General features: G+C 42.1%; 1 protein-coding gene across 1 annotated transcript in view; it reads left to right on the top strand.

The window, feature by feature from the left end:
* Positions 1-16,654, top strand: part of LOC143419407 (uncharacterized) — a 60,061-nt gene that overhangs the window by 28,173 nt on the left and 15,234 nt on the right. Inside the window, exons 5-9 of the mRNA XM_076885994.1 lie at positions 5,279-5,371; positions 12,063-12,309; positions 14,981-15,083; positions 15,407-15,543; positions 15,978-16,190. Of these exons, the coding sequence (XP_076742109.1) occupies positions 5,279-5,371; positions 12,063-12,309; positions 14,981-15,083; positions 15,407-15,543; positions 15,978-16,190 (793 nt within the window). The remainder of the gene's footprint in view (positions 1-5,278; positions 5,372-12,062; positions 12,310-14,980; positions 15,084-15,406; positions 15,544-15,977; positions 16,191-16,654) is intronic.

Genomic DNA, 16,654 nt, shown 5'->3' with positions numbered 1-16,654 from the left:
AACACATTGAATTTAAGACATGAGTAAATATTACATAAGGTTATAGTACTTCTTTATTAAGAAGTATTCTAATGCAAAGGGCTAAAATTTGCAAGAAAGCAGTAAATACGTGCACATTTAAACCCTGATCTGCAAAGCAATTCACCCATTGTGCATCACTTTGTAGCTGATGGTTAGTTAGTAACCAACTGATGTTGCAAAGGTGACGCTGTGTAGTGTATTTACCACAGTCAACAGTTTCTTCAGTCCTGTTGGTATTTGCTTCAATCACTTGCCTGAAACATGACGCAGGTTTAATCGGGAGCTTTGTGTCTCTCTCCACATGGCTGCTACTCTCTTCTTGGCTGGTTTAAACAATGTGACTGATCAGTGTCGTCGCATAGGTTGAAACTGTTGCAGCTGTCAGCAGCGCACTGACACTCTCTTATTGCTTACAAACAGCAGCGACAGATATAAATAACACGAAACCACTCGTGAGGCTGCATGGTTTGAGGAAATTCTACAGTAGCTTCACAGACCTTCCCATTCATCGCTGGATGATCTTAGGAGTAAAGTATGATAATAAGAAGGCTTGCGTGCTTTGTGCTTGAAAAACTGACATTTTGTAGACGGATGCTTGTCGCCCAGCAGAGATAATATGCGTTTACGGTTGCCTATTGTGTGCCACCTTTAGCCCAACCTCTGATTTTCATGACTGACACGAGAAAGGCCAGAACGGAACCAGATGAGCGTGTTTTGAGCTTTGTAATTGAAATATCCTCCATCGACGTGTCATCTATAGCTCTGAACCCAGTTTCTGTACAATGTAGTGTTTTTTTTCTAAATATATATAATTACCTATAATTATGTTTACCTTGTTCGTTTGATGACATGTTAGATCCCCAAGTTTCCCTCCCCCAGTATCCGCACGCCTTCAATTAAAGGGGAAAAAGTAATCAGTAAAATTACTGTTTATTGAGTTTGAATTGAAAGAAAAACATGTGCATTCGCAGCACGTTGCTGTCAGCAGAGAAAACGCTTTTGTAACAAAAAAATTAAAGAGATTTGTAGTCTCCAGTCATAAATGCATGTTTGAATTCACTTAATTAACAGCAGAGCCGTTTATGATGTTGGCTTGCGCACAGCTGAGAGACTCTTTTTACAAGGAAGCTCCTTGACAGTCTGAATGGCATCTTAACGCTGGAGCTTTCAATTGCATGGTTGAGCCCAGCTGTCGACCTGGCAGCTCGTGCGCCGCTTACGATGGGTGGAATACATTTACAGGGAAATAATACAGTTGAATAGATTTTGATTGTATAAACAACTCGGATTTGTTGCTTTGAAATCTATTTCATGGTGTTTAATGATTAAAAGAACAAAATCATGCCGACATGAAGCATAATTAGTAACTCTGGAATCTTACAAAAAATGGAAATGGAAAAAGCTTAGCTGCAAGGATTAATCAATCAATGAACCAAGCAGTAGAAAATCAATTTGTCATTTTTGTGATGATTTGTTGCACTTCTGTTTTGCATCATTGCAAACTGAATATCTTTGGAGCTGCACAGAAGACGTCTGAAGATGTCGTCCCAGCTTCTAGAAAGTCATCTGTTATTTTTTATTTGTTTTACTTTAAAGAGATTTTGCAGACTTTTACACAATGATTCCACAAAATAATCTGCAGTTTAATTGTTTTCTTTTCTTCAGCTTGTTTCTTGCAGTCTTCAGTGGCAGACAGTGACTCTGACTCAAACTTGATTTGAGTGAAAGTGAGTTTGTTCTTTCAAAGCCAGGAAAAAGCTTTTTGCTGCCATTGATTACGACAACGTCTTATTCACATATCACTGCCATGTCTCTGTAAACCGGACTCATCACAGCGCATCAAGTCTAACTTTTAAACCAATAACTCATCGCCGTGTCCTGTAGTCTGCTGTTGGCCGGCCATCTCGCTCTTGAGTCATGGGTATGTTTTTATTTACGAGGCCATGCTGGACAAACTACCCTCATATCTTCGGAGTGATTTCATGGAGCTCATCGTCCAATCATAATCTCCCAAGACACATCTCCCGCTGCCTGTTCCAGCGTATGAAGAGAAAACAGTATGTTTGCTACTGCAGCCAGTATGAGTTTGCAGAAACAAATTGAGTTAAATATGTGGTATCCTTTAGGTAAAAGGCTTAACTAACCTAGCAGTAAATTGTTCTTTTAGTCTGGACTGTATATAAAAGACGGACATAGGTAATGCAACATCACCAACTGGTTAATGGACTCTGGTTTTAAAGCCTTGAGTTGGTCATTTTGATCATCACCACCTCGGTTTATTGAAACCAAGCATGATAACAAGGGATACTTCTTTTTTTTTTTTTTTTTTTTGGCCTGTCCCGTTTGGCTCTTTTGCCATCAGAATTGTTGTCTAAAGGCAAAGAAAGATGCCCAACGGATTTACTTTACCAAATTGACCATCCCAGCCTTGCCGTAATGGTCCATTTGATTCACCTTTTATTGTTTATTTTATTTTCACTTACTGAATATGGGACAGACTTGACTGGGGGAAAGAAGGGGAGAAAGAAAGAGGGAAAGAGAAACAGCTGAGAAGAGGGACGGGGGAGAAGGGCAAAAACCAAAAACCAACAGAATGAGCAGAGAAAAAAAAAATGCATATATCAATCACCTGGATCACCTGCTGAGAAAGAAAAAAGAAAGCAAGCAGAAGAGAACAAGAGTAATAGAATAAACAACATCACAATGATATATGGGAATATGACAGTAAATACTAAATATTAAACATTATTGTGCAGCACATAAGATCAACAGAACACAGTGTGCTTTGAGGTAGGAGCCAAAAAGGGTGTAGTTTGTGGGTGTGATCACCCGTGTGTACACCTGTGAGCATGGACGCGCTTGTTTTTTGTTTTTTAAAAGGTTCCTTCATGTAATGATCTGCTAGAGGGTGTGGGGGGGCCACAGCCCCGTCCTCCAGGGCATGAAGCAGGTGTGGAGGAGATCAAAACTCCAGACATCCAGAGGCCCCCAGAACACAAGAGACCAAGGAAGACCCACAGAGGGGCAGCTGCGCCACTGTCCCAGAAAGAGCTGAGGAGAGTCCCAGATGAGGGCTCACTCGGCAGCCAGCCGTGCCTGAGTGACCGAGCCCCAGGCCCCGAGGCCGGGGGCACTCCACCTCCGAAGTGGCCCGAGCGAGCCCCAGGCTCCAGGCCCCGATAAGCGGCCGCCAAGGAGTGAGCCGGTATGTACCTGGACGCCCATCCCCGGATACAAAGAACCACCAACGCACCGATGTCTGAGGGAGTCCGCCACTGGCAGGGGAAGTGGTGGTAGGGGGAGATAGGCCTCCAAACCTTGGAGGGCCTGAGATGTCCCCAGAGAGGTGGCGTCTGATACCCAACCTGACATATAGACACAGACATACAGGCACACACATATACAAACATCCATTCCCACCCTCATGCTCTCATATGCACTTACTCCACACTCAACCAACGTGGAGACAGACATAAAGAGACGCTGTACACACGATCACACTCCCCAAGCGTACTCTAAGCCCCGGGTCTAGGTACCCTTGCCCCTGGAGGGGGGGAACTGCACCCAGACCCAGGTGGTGTTACCCTTTTCCCTGCGGTGGGGGGAGGCAGACCGCCCCGACTCCGCAGCAGCAGGGAGGCCCCACACTCCAGACCGCAGTCGGACGGCCAACTCCTCCTCCTAGCCCCCCCGCTCCAGCAGGTCGCAGAGAACGGGGGTGAGAGAAGACTCCAAACCTCCCTCCACCCGCTCATTGTAGTGTTGATGCATGTGTGTTCTAAGGTGCATTTAAAACCCAGGAGGGCTTGGAGCTACCTGCCAGAGAGCAGCAGGTAAGCGCATGGGGATACTTCTACCAAGGATACCTTGGCTGAGCTATGATGTGAAGGGATTTTGCAGTGATACCAGACTGACTGAAAAAAGCAACATATCAGACTATTAATTAAATAAATGGTTGTTTGCATGTGAATGGCTTCAGTCTGTACCATAAAGAAAGATATGTTTTTAGTTTTTTTTAGGATCAGTTGTTTTGCAGTGATTTGAAAGGTTAAGTTGGAAGGTAACTTATAGGTCTATAATTTTTAAAATAAACCCCAAACCTTCAGTTTAGTTCAGTTTTATTTATATAAAGCCAGTTCACAACAATGGTCACCTTAAGGTGCTGTATATTGTCGGTAAAGCTCCTACAGAATTAGAAAGAAAACCTCAACAATCAGACAGTTTCATAGTGCAACACTTGGCCACTGTGGGAAAGAAGAACTCCCTCTCCACAGGAAGAGGCTTCCAGCAGAACCATGCTCAGGGAGGGGCAGCCATCTGCCACCACTGGTTGACATAAAGAGACAGGAAAGAACACACACGGTTGTCAGAAGATAAAATCTGATGATATCCAGTAGTAATATAAACACATGGAGAATGAAATAGGTGTGGAGAAGAAAAACCTAGTGCGTCATGGGAAGTCACTGGGCATGGCTGAATGGATGGCAGCATAACTACGGGATGGTCTAGGGTCATTATATCCAACCCTAACTATATGCTTTATCAAACATGGAAAGTTTGAAGGCTATTCTTTAGAAGGCAGACTCTCAGAGAGGGCGTTTGTCTCCTGAAACCAAACCCGGAGCTGATAGCTGAGCGCTCTGCCTCCCATTCCACTTTTAGAAATTCTTGGAAACACAAGCAGTCTGAGAGTGAAGTGTTGGGCTGATACATGGGTCTTTAAGATACGATGGGGCCTATTGTATGTGACGAGATGGATTTGAAATTTACAATAAAATGCAGAAGTCAAACCTGCCGCTGAGACCATAATCTGGTGTTTAGTGAGCGTCATTTTCTCTCATTTATAAACGGACTACTTCCTGCACCAGACTGATCACCCCTTGCTTGCAGATAGAAAGAATGCAGGTTTATGCATTGCTTTTTAAAAACTGCCCATGTCAATTTTTCATACACACACCTGTCTTTTAGTAAGTCTTCATTTTCTTTGTGCCCTCATACTTTGTAACCTGGTTTTTACAACAGTTTTATTTGCGTGCCTGATGTTGGATCGTCCTGATTGAAAGCACTTGGCGGGTCTCTCTGGAAAAAGAGGTCACCAGCCTCAGTGGAACCTGGTTAAATAAAAAACTACTGTGCTTTTGTGACATTATCCAATTTTCTGGCCAAAAGCTTGAGATAACGTAAACATTAAAGCTTCTTTAAAACCCTGACCCTTCTCCACAAATCTGTTTCTAATTCTGTTCCTTCTCACCAACAGCTCGCTGCACTAAGGAGTGCGTCCACGGCCGGTGTGTCGCTCCAGATCGCTGCCAGTGCGAGGGAGGCTGGCGAGGAGATGACTGCTCCAGCGGTATGAATCAGCCTTCCTCTCGCTTACAGACATTTCCTCACTCTCGTCTCTTCTCTCATTTGCTGTTTCTCCTGTTGCTTTCGTCTCTTTCCCTTTCCCTTCAGCTCCACAGAAAAAAATACACTTCACATTCACAACAGGAAATGAGCAATGGCCATTAGTCAAGTGGCTGATCTTCACATACACCTCTCCATCACACACTGAAGCCTCTCCAATGGAAACAGCAAGGGAGCATTACCGCATGCACAGCAGTGACTCATTTATATCAGACTCAGTCCAGAAACCAGTTTACTAGTCCACAAGGAGGCTGAGCTGAACCTCCAACGTTCGTTCACGGTTACTGACAAAAAAAGAAGAAGCAATGTCAAGTCAGCTTTTCTTAAAAAAGCAGACATGTGCTGTCAAAATAAAAGGAATAAAACAATCACTACCTACAAACACAAGCAGTGAAGAGGTGGTAAGATAAGTCCTGTTTCATGCACAGAAAGGAGTCCATAAAGAAGAGTTAAGGCTGATCCTGCTGCACTTTTTGGCTCCTGTTACAGAACTGAAGTCAGCAGAAATGGTTATATAACCACTGAGAGTCGTGAATCTAACCCTGTTTGCCTTTTTTGAAATCTTTTTAAATTTGATCATCCAAACAGTGGAGTGTTAACTCAGAGCTGCATTTTTAAGGGGCTCCTGTTTCCCCCGTTTTCCACTATATTCAGGCCCATTTCATCGCACTCAGCTGGGTCAACAGTACACAGCCCCCCCTCTTCTGTTTTCCCCCATTCGTTTGCAGAGAGCAGGAATTAGCTTTAGCGGGTAGCGGTTGATGCCTTGACAGTGGGATGATGGGAAGAGGAAATGGAAAATGTTACCCCACTCTCCTTCTTTTGCATGGCTCACTTCTCTCTGTCTCTTCTTACACCTCCCTGCTACCCTAACCCACACTTTAAGTTTCTTCTTTTCTTTTCTCCTCTTCCACTCCTTTTTCTTCTTGGCTCCTGTAATGGAGTCTTTCTTGGCAAAATATGACCCCACACTTCCTGGATGCCTGTGTGTTGAGCTAGTTAGCTGTGGGAAAGAGGAGAGGGGCCTAATGTTTTCATACTGAAAACATTCTGAATATAGAGACTAGATTTAGAAGGGGACATGGCTCAGCGTGACAAAAAAATAGAGGAGGGGGTTGGGATGAAATGGACAAACAGGCAATGAAGCCTCTGGTATTCCTCACGGATAGATTTTCTAGCTCCCAGCAGGTTTTTCAGGGACCCTGAAGGGTGAATTCCAAAAATCACCAGTGAGTGCTGCTTGTTAGGTGATCAGGAGATTATGTGGACTTTGGATGCAAGCAAAACCCAAGGCGCTGCTTGGACAATACACACGGGAAAAGGAAGAATGTTCCCATCGTGTCTGTCTGCATTCTTCATAAAGGACACTGAACACATGCCAGCTCTGAAGCGTGCAGCAGTTAGTGGCTTTACTTGCATGCAGTAATGCAGATTCCAGTTTGAATCACAGTAGTGGTCAAATTAATGACTCGTCCTGTGGCTAAATAGTCATATCTTCAACTCAGAAGGGAGGAGGATTTTCTGTTTAACTTTATTTAGAAATTCTTTTTTACAAGATTAACTATTTTTAATGCTGTACATACGCAGGGACAGAACGCCAATGCCACTGAAATATCAATAAGAACTCAAATTAATTTATAATTTAAGCTTGTTTTGTAGTTTTACTGCCACAAGTTGAGTAGCAAGGTTTGTTTTATAGGATCATTCATGTGTATGTATGCAAGTGTGAGGTGCATAAGAGCCGTGTGATCCCGTGAAAATCCATATTTAAGGTTTGCAATTTAGGATAATGTCACTTTGATTAAAAAAAACTGTATATATATATATATGGCTGCTTCCTTTTATTGGTCACCACAGGGGCTCATCTGCTTCCATCTCACCCTATTATTAGCATCCTCTTATGTAACACCAAGTCTCTCCATGTCCTCCTTCACTACATCCATGACTCTGTGGTCTTCCTTTTTTCCTCCTGCCTGGAAGCTCTGTCTTTATTATGCTTTGTCCAGTATATCCACTCTCTCCTCTGCACTTGTTCAAACTGTCTGTCTAACACCAGTCTTTTCTAATCTTGTCCATCCTGGTCACTCACCTCCAGCTCGGCCTCCTGTTTTTCTGTCAGCGCCACTATCCCCAAACCAAACATCACAGCAGGTCTCACTGCCATCTTGGAAACCTTCTCTTTCACTCTTGCAGCTGTCCTTCTGTCACACATCACCCCTGACACTCAGCTCCATCCTGCCTACACTGTCTTCTTCATTTTTCTTGTGGACTGTCTGTTTTTTGGGTGGTTGATCCTAGATTTTTAAACTCAACCACCTTTACCAGCTCTCCTCCGTACCAACTTCATCCCAGCCTCCCCCGCCACACTTTTATTCTGTAGGATAAATTTCTCTAATCAAAGTTGAGAAAATGTGTTTCTCAGATATTTCATAGTTCAAAATTGAAGGCCATCATTTCTGCATGTGTTACTGTGATAACCTATCAGGCACAGGGCAGGTTCACAGATGCAAACAATTAGAAAGGAAAATGGGCCTTCAATGCTCCCTTGACATCAACGTTTGGGCAATTTTGACTCTATTATAATGATTAAATCAGTGCTGGACATAGGTTGGCTAAAGTACGTGAAACAAACAGATGTGAATAATTAACTGATGAAGGACTCAGCCAGCTGGGAGCTCAGAAATCACATCTCCAATGAGGGAGTGATGATAAGATTTGTTTGATAGCATTTGATTCTTGTTATGTGTCATATTATGAACCGATTCATTATCATATTTGTGTGGAGAAGAGCCTGCTAACTCTCAAACTCGTAACACTGAGTAGAAACGGAATAAAAATGCTTCCATGTGAATCAGGTAAGCAGAGGCTCTACTGCCTACTACTAATGGCTCAGTTTGAAGTCATTGTTTTGCAATGTGCAGCTGTTGGAAAACTATGCCAGCTCTGATAAACGGAGGTGATAGTCTTGGAGTCATGTAATTCTCATGGAAATCGAGAGCTGGTTCCCAACTGGAAGCAGTACTTGATTCTAATCCATTGTTGTACTGCAAACTGTTGTCAGCAAATATCCAGTTGTGGACATCTACAGTTGCAAAATTACTAGACATAAATCTAAAGCATCCGTATCCAAACATAGTTTTTTAGATGTGTTTAAGGACATACAGAATCATGTTTTGGATAATTCTATTGGCCGCTGCAGGTTTGGCAGAGACTTGGTGGTGCGAACATTTAGAGTAACGGAGCCCTGTTTGGGCCTTTTGGCTGTTCTGTTTCCACTGAAACCATGTGTCTCATGATGTGATGCAGCAATACTGCAACAGCTTGACTGTTCAGTTCAGTTTTAAAAAAAGTGAGACAATTTAATAAGTTGTATTGTCGGTTATAACATCCAACTACTGTATTTGGCAAATGTTAGTGTTTGATATTACAGCAGCCTGCACTCACTGTTCTTTCACACCAAAGCAAAGAAACATTTTCACATGCTATGATTACATGGAAGCTGGGGAAATCCATATTTGTGCAAATTAAGACATGTCAACATGAGCAAAACATTTGCTGCATGTATGTCCTGAAAACCCTTACGCTAGGAGGGCAGTAAAGAGAGAGCAGAAAAAGAGAGGGTTCGGAGACAAGTGAGCAAAGTCATAGCAACTAATGTTAACATGTGAAAATATGTTTCCATAACTTGATTTAAGCTGTACTGGGTTCCCAAAGCGACTGCATTCATGTGGAGGAGGATGTGATTACATGAAAGAAAGCTTTTTCTGAGTTTTCATAATCAGCGTTGAGCAAGACTCAGCAGTTTTGGGGGAAGCTCAGACATGCCTTAAATGGTGACTGCGCTTGTTTTCTCTCATGGCAAGAACTCAGAAAGAGGTCCTACAGGCTGGTTTCTGCAGTAAGAGCATGCACAAACATGCAACAGATGAAACAGTTTCCTGCAACAGAAACAAGGCCAATGTCTCCACTGAAGACATTTTTCTTTTTCTTTGAGCGAATGCAGCTGATACAGTAGCAGCACTATCAGACCACTGCATGTTTGATACCTCTTATACAGCTATATCAAGAATAAATTGTCCATATCCGATATTGAAAGCCCAAGTAACAAGCATGGCAAAAGGGATTTATAATCATTGTATCGAAAGTTTAAATTCACATATATCCAGATTACTTATCCTCTTGAAAATCAATTTCCACAGTAAGACTAATAAAAATGGGATTATAGCTTCCTGTTCACGTCCACTCTGGTAAATTTCATCCACTCACTCAAACAACTGCTGGTTGTATCAGCAGTCAGCTCTCAGAGCCCTTCAGTAAATCTGCCCTGGTGCCCTGGAGAATGTCTGTGTAAACATAATCGCTGCTCCAGCTGAGTTTCTCGTTACTCAACGTGACATACTGCCTTCTCCAATGCCCACACAGAGAACAAGTGAAGTTCTTTTAAACAAAAGAGGCTTCGAGTAAGTGCAATAAACTCTACAGTCTGTGGCAGCGCGATTTGCTCCACGACAAATTTGGCTGTACATGCTGAGAGTAACAGTCAATGCAGTTCCTTGTATTTTTCTAAGCCGTGCTCGGGCGTATGTTCAACACCGGCAAAGGTGGGAGTGAGACACGTACACGCATGGAGTGTAGCTCACAGAGCAGAGGATGATTCACTGCAGGTCAGCGTGAAATTGTTGGAAACACTTTTAGCTCTGGAGAAGATAACCGACTCCCATCCATCAGTTACGTCAGTGTTATTGGATATCACGTTTTCTCCGATGTCCAAGATAGTCGAGGTAATTGATGAGAAATTTTAAGAATGCACCCATGACCAATCTGGGTTCTCGCCATGGACTAAGATCTCTTCATCATGAACTGAAATCCAAACCTTGTGTGAATTTCCTCTGTGTACAAGCCTCGAGAGCCAATCACCAGGCTCCTGCATTATTTTCCATTAAAATCCTCTCCATGCAGATCTCCCTGCCAATTCCAAATTATCTGCCAGTAACGTAACATTTGCGAGCTAAAGGGATAGATTTGGTTGAGGAAGAATGGCATCAGACACTCCCTCTCTTGTTGTTGTTGAACAGGGCACAGAATCTAATCACATTTGTTTCTGTTTGTTTCCCATGACATCATATATTTGAGCGTACATAACAGTGTGTGGGGAGGAAAATCAATTAGGAGCAACAGAACGGACACAAAATCATCATACTTGCACCGTATGCAAGTTTCAATAATCATGTGTAATTTTATTTTGACTCGGTGTTTTTATTTCATTTCCAGCATCGCAGAGTAGCTTTGACTCACTGTTTAGAGAAGCAGGAGGTTTTACTGGAAAACGACTGGTTTAAATCACTGGAAAATGTGGGCAATGAAAGTGAGAAGCTCCGTCGTGTGAGTGTGTGCAGTCGTGTGACTGCACGAGCTGTGGGGGTTGTGGAAAAAAACAAAACAAAAGGACAACTTTTCTTCAGAATAAATACAGTAATGCGATGTCCTGTATAAACACATGCTCAGTCTGATTTTTGGAAAGACGTGTTTGAAAGCTGAGCTGAATCCTTTTTTAGCTGAGATCAATCAGGACCACTTCAGCAGAACGAAGATCATCGTTTCCATCTGCTGTAATCGGGCCGCGTGGCTCTGCTCTGCATCCTGCCAGTTCTTCCTAAAGTCTCATCCACATATGAAGTGATTGCTTGTTTCACTTAGACTTTAGAACATCATTATGTATGTTGTACTTGTATTTCTCACCTCATCACATGCCAGTCAGTGGTATCAATTTCTCCTGTTGGCAGTTGCTTCAGTTGCTTCCCTCAAAGTTGAGAAGAACATATCTCAGGGTGTGCTCTCTTCTCATTGGTCAGTGTTACTCTGACTCATCTCTGCAAATTGGTGAATTTCAATGACATTCCAGGGTCTGTGGTCATTGAACAGTTGCTAGTCTTCTTCTTTCTGAACACCCCTCAATGCGCCATTTACGGTCCTGCGTCAGTTTGTCTTTGTCTACACAAAGGGATTGTGGGACATCAGCCCATGCAGAGACAAGCTTGTGGAAGTCCTAAAAAAGCCAGCGATTCATCCCCTTATGGTGAGAGAGTTATGTGTGGGTCAAATGCTCATGGCTGGAAAAGTTGGCTTGAAAAGGGGAACAAAGATGAAGCATCAAGGATCAAAAAAGTTTTTAACACTTGGCCTCACTCCACTCCAGATGAGATCTTTTTATATTCCCCAGAGCTAAACACCAACAACGGCACAAACACAAAGAAGAGGAGCCCATGTTGCAGGTTCCTGTATTTATTTCGTTACTACCCCCCTGGCTGCAGTTAAGAGCTATAGAAAAGCTATGGTCATACGTGGAGAGCTGCAACAAGAGCCCCAGTAGATGACAGAGCATGCATGGCAGCAGACGTGACATTAAGTCAGACAATTACAAGGAGAAGCTGTGCAGCAGGCTGAAACAGGTTACATGTGCCCCATATGAGATCTGAAGGTATGATCTGAGCAAGCCAATACCATGATTGCGGTATAGATCTATATAGGAACTAACTCTTTCAGTTTGAAACAAAATCAAAAGATATATAAAAATATTGGAAAAGGCTAATGTTTTACATGATTCAGTATACTGAGTTTGCCCTTTGACCTTTCAGACTGTGACGATAAACACTGGGGAGCGAACTGCAAGCAGCAGTGCAAGTGTGAGAACGGAGCTCTCTGCGACCCTGTGAAGGGATCATGTCGCTGTCCTCCAGGGTTCAATGGACGCTACTGTGAAGAGTCGTGTCCAGCAGGCACATTTGGGAAGCGCTGTCTGCAGAGGTGCAAGTGTGCAACCGGAGGATCCTGCGATAAAGCAACAGGAGAGTGCATTTGTCGGGATGGATTCACAGGGACTTAGTAAGTCCAAACAAACAAAACAGCTTAGCAAATTTCTAAAATCCAACACTGACTTTGTAAAAAGTGATAAAAATTTACAGACATTGGCAATGTTTCTCTATGAAGAACTTACTTTTCAGTTTCATTCAAAATCTGACTCTTGGGTGAGATTTGCATGAGGCCACCTCACAGACACCACAGCTGTGCAAGCACGATGATGACAAAATGACAAATCCAAAGTGCCGACATTAACCATATTCACCAGCTTTCCTTCATCTGTTAATGCTAACATTTTCTTAGCAGCCGAGTCTGTACTTTGTATATGTATATATTGCATACTTTGACAATTATCTCACAAATTCTGGCCCCATGATGGTGCTGGATTAAAACTCAAAGGGTAGGCAGTTATTTCACATTTCTGCTTGGGGAATAAATATTGAAAGCACATCTAAAGTCTGTGAGTAACCTTGTGGTGACACTAGAAGAAATGTTAGTAGATGATTATTGGGAATGTAAGGTACAAAAATCGACTTTCAGCTCCAGGCTATGGAAGAAATTCTGATGGAGAAATATGGTCAGATTCTTGATTAATCCTAAGAGTCGAAGCAGATATTCATCCTAATGTGCTGAAAGCGTCTGGTGAGCAAAAGTAAGATCACACTAGACATTTGTGGGACTATATTTAGGTTATCGGATGCAAGAAAATATACAGCTTGAAGATTGATACCTTGTTAGCAGTTGTGTTAGCGGTAACCAAGAAGTTAATCAAATCAGAATGATGCCTGACACACTAATTAGAAATGCTGAAGAGATGCACACCAAAATAGCTCCGACCCCTCAGGGCCTGGACCTCTGTGAGACGTTGGCAGAAGATTTTTTGGGTCCCGTTTATTATGGAGGTGCGGTGGGATGAATTTAGGATTGGGAAGCCATGAGTGCCTGTATAAAATTAGATTGCAATCCATCTAACAGTTCGGATATTTTAGCAGCCTTCTGCGAGTCGCTCTTGCTAAAAGTTAACAGTGTATTTTCCTTTTCATTATGAGCCATTTTTAGAATATTGTACTTTGTTAGTTATTTCTTTTGGGAGACATTTATTACAGCACTTGATTAGACCCTACTTAATTACCCGAATGTTCTCCAGAGGTATGTTAGACCCTCATCTTCCTCTTTGCTGATCCATCTTTTTATTTGTTTCCGTGAGTTAATTCGAAGATTGAAAAGAGACCCCGATGGTCTACTCTGTACTCCATGAGTCATCTGTTACGCCCTGTTTTTTAGATGCCCCTGAGGATGAGTAAGCAGTAAAAACATTTCCCCACTACACATTAGTGGAAACTCTCATTCTGCCAATGTGAAAGCACAACACTCCACTTTGAGCTAAATAAAAAAGAGATTAGGGGATAAATCTGGGTCAATAATTGTGTGTATTTGTAGCATTTTCATATCATCCGTTTTAGAAAATGTAATATCCTTGCGATGGTTGTAATCTCTAATGTGATTGGTTAAAGACACATTCCGCATTACCGGAAGAGGAATTGATGGATCATCTTGATTCTTTTTACATATTCAGCTACTTTTAGACATAAAAACTGCAGGAAAAATTCTAAAATTGAGTCCAGAAGTTGATCTATTATGTTTTTCTGTATTTTCACAACTTGTTACAACAAAAGTACGCAGACCAACATTTCACAATGCACAACACACATGGGCTACAGCAGCAGAAGACCACACTGGATGCTGCTCCTGTCAGCTAAAAACAGGAAACTGACCCAACAAAATCAGATGACAACAGTTTGGGAAATATTACCTGATCTAATTAGTCTCAGTTTCTGTTGTGACATTTGGATGGCAGGGTCACAGTTTGGTGTAAACAACATGAAAGCATGGATCCATCTTGCTTTGGATCAAAGCTTCAGCTTGTTGTTGATTTTGTAATGATGTGTTGGATATTTTTCTTGACGCACTTTGAGGCCCTTAGCATCAAGTAAACATCAAGTATTTATGAGCACAGTGCAACCTTCTTTTGACGACTGCTTCCGGCAGGATAATGCACCATGTAACAAAGCTCAGGTTATACTGAGCAGCTTTTATTTAGCATAACAACGTTTAAATGATCCCAAGATCTGAGTCTAATAGAGCATCTTTGGGATGCAGAGAAACGGGAGATTTAAATCATGGATGTGCAGCTGACAAAACCACAATATAAAGAACATGCCTGCAAAGTGTTTCTTTTCTTTAAGTTGAAAAGAAACTTAAAGAAAAGAAAAAAATATTCGCCAAGATTAAAGAAAAAAAAAGCTGGAACCATAAGTCCAAGTGAAAGACGCCCTTTAACCCATTTCCGGTGAAATTTGCCAGACGGCAGAAGGTCCTATAGCTTGTGAAATATATGTTTCTTCTTTATTGAGCATCAATCAGTTTTCAAAAGGATGAATAAACTAGCTGCCTTTTTCATCTCAGTTCTTCCACATTCATGGAGTCTGCAAGTCCACCCTGGAAAGTTTAAAGATTGATAAGGTTTATTTTGAACTGCGTAATATTCAACACCGCTCTACAATTTTTTTTTAATGGAGCTGAAAATGAGTACTGCAGGTTTCTGAGTAATGTACCAACACAAATGCAGTCTTTTGTCGCTAAAAGCAGTTAATTGCAGTCAGGAGACATTAAGCCATCTTTTTTCTCCCCCCAGCTGTGAGACCTCGTGTAGGAGGAAATGCCAGGCGCGATGCCCGTGCCAGAATGGTGGCATCTGTAAAGGCAAAGGGATCTGCGCTTGCCCACCTGGATGGACGGTATATTTTGAGGCTTTTAGCTCACACTTTTCTGTTACTCATGCAGGTTGCCAGGTTTTAAATTAGCTCGTGTTTCATGTTCCAGCTGGCTTCGAATTCTGGAAAAACAGTCACTTTTTTGTAACACTGACATTTTGAAAGGATGCACTTGCATGACTTGCACATGTTGTTCTGATTGCGAGCCCATCTGACAGCACATTATTTTCTCAGTGAGTGCAGAAGCCGATGGCATTTTAGTTCATATTTTTGCAATAACGCATCTATATCCATTTGTCTTTTTTGTTTTTCTGTGTGCTTAATGATTTTTCCATTCTGCTGTTCAGGGTCCAGTCTGTACCGAGCGATGTCCAGAAGGAAGGTTTGGGCCAAACTGTACTGAGGAGTGTGTTTGCCACAACAATGGAAAATGTGACGCTGAAACTGGACAGTGTCAGTGTGCTAAAGGTTTCACTGGTCACAGGTAAGCAAGTGAAAGTGGATCTTTGGACAGCATGTGGTTGTTTCCGCCTTTTCTTGCTTTTCCTGTGCAGGTGCCTCTCCAGTATGCTTACCGGTGCCACGTCTAATGTTTGGATTAGTCACCGACAGAGAAAAGTTGTCTTCTCGACATTACAATTGAAACCTTTGACTGGAGAAAGCATTTTAAATTGTTTTGACACTGTCATCCATTTTTTTTGTCTTCAAATTAAAAGGCAGCCTGGTTATGATTTCTTGTAAGTGAACAGGAGTAATTTGAGCATGTTTTTCTCCAAAATTCAGGCAAAACCAAACAGCAGAGGCACAGGAATGCAGAACGTTTAGATTTGGTTTGTGCATACTGTGCTCAAACACACATTTGTATATTTTATCCCATTGCCCCAGCTTTTTTCTGTCTGTGTGTTTTCCTGCATTAAGGTGTAAGGAGGAGTGTGCTGCAGGTAGTTACGGACAGGACTGTAAAGGCGTGTGCGACTGTGCTAACGGTGCGCGCTGCTACAACATCGATGGAGCCTGTCTGTGCGAGCCGGGCTTCAGTGGTCCGCACTGCAGGGACAGGATGTGCCCAGACGGCATATATGGCATGCACTGTGAGCGCACGTGTCTCTGTCAGGACAAACACACACTCAGGTAAGAGCAGCTCTTACATGAGTCTGGCAAAAGCTTCATTTACTGCTTTGAATAGTGATGCATGCAGTGTGAAGTGAAAAATTAAAAAAACATTCTTGTAATTTGAATTCACATATTTGACGCTACCCTTGTTCTACACTTTATGTTGCGCTGTTTAACCAAAGGGTGTTTTTTTTCTTCTTCTTTTAATAATGTTGTAGGTTTTACAGGACACACAGTTTTATTAATTATATAGTTCGTGTTCACAACACTCTCAGATATTTCTCAAAAAGATCCTGAACAATAATATTATAATAACTGGTTCATAAATATGTGTTATTTACTTTATCTGCATAGTATTGCACCATTTTAACTGAGGCTGATGGCATGTTATTTATATTATCCAACCATCCATCCATCAGTGCTTATATTAAGCCAGAAAGCCATGTTTTCCAAGTCCTTCTGAGGGATCCTTCCCAAATGAG

The sequence above is a fragment of the Maylandia zebra genome, linkage group LG1 (assembly GCF_041146795.1).
Source record: "Maylandia zebra isolate NMK-2024a linkage group LG1, Mzebra_GT3a, whole genome shotgun sequence".
Lineage (NCBI taxonomy): Eukaryota > Metazoa > Chordata > Actinopteri > Cichliformes > Cichlidae > Maylandia > Maylandia zebra.
Note: the sequence above shows the minus strand (reverse complement) of the source record. Positions and strands in the feature narration are given on the sequence as shown.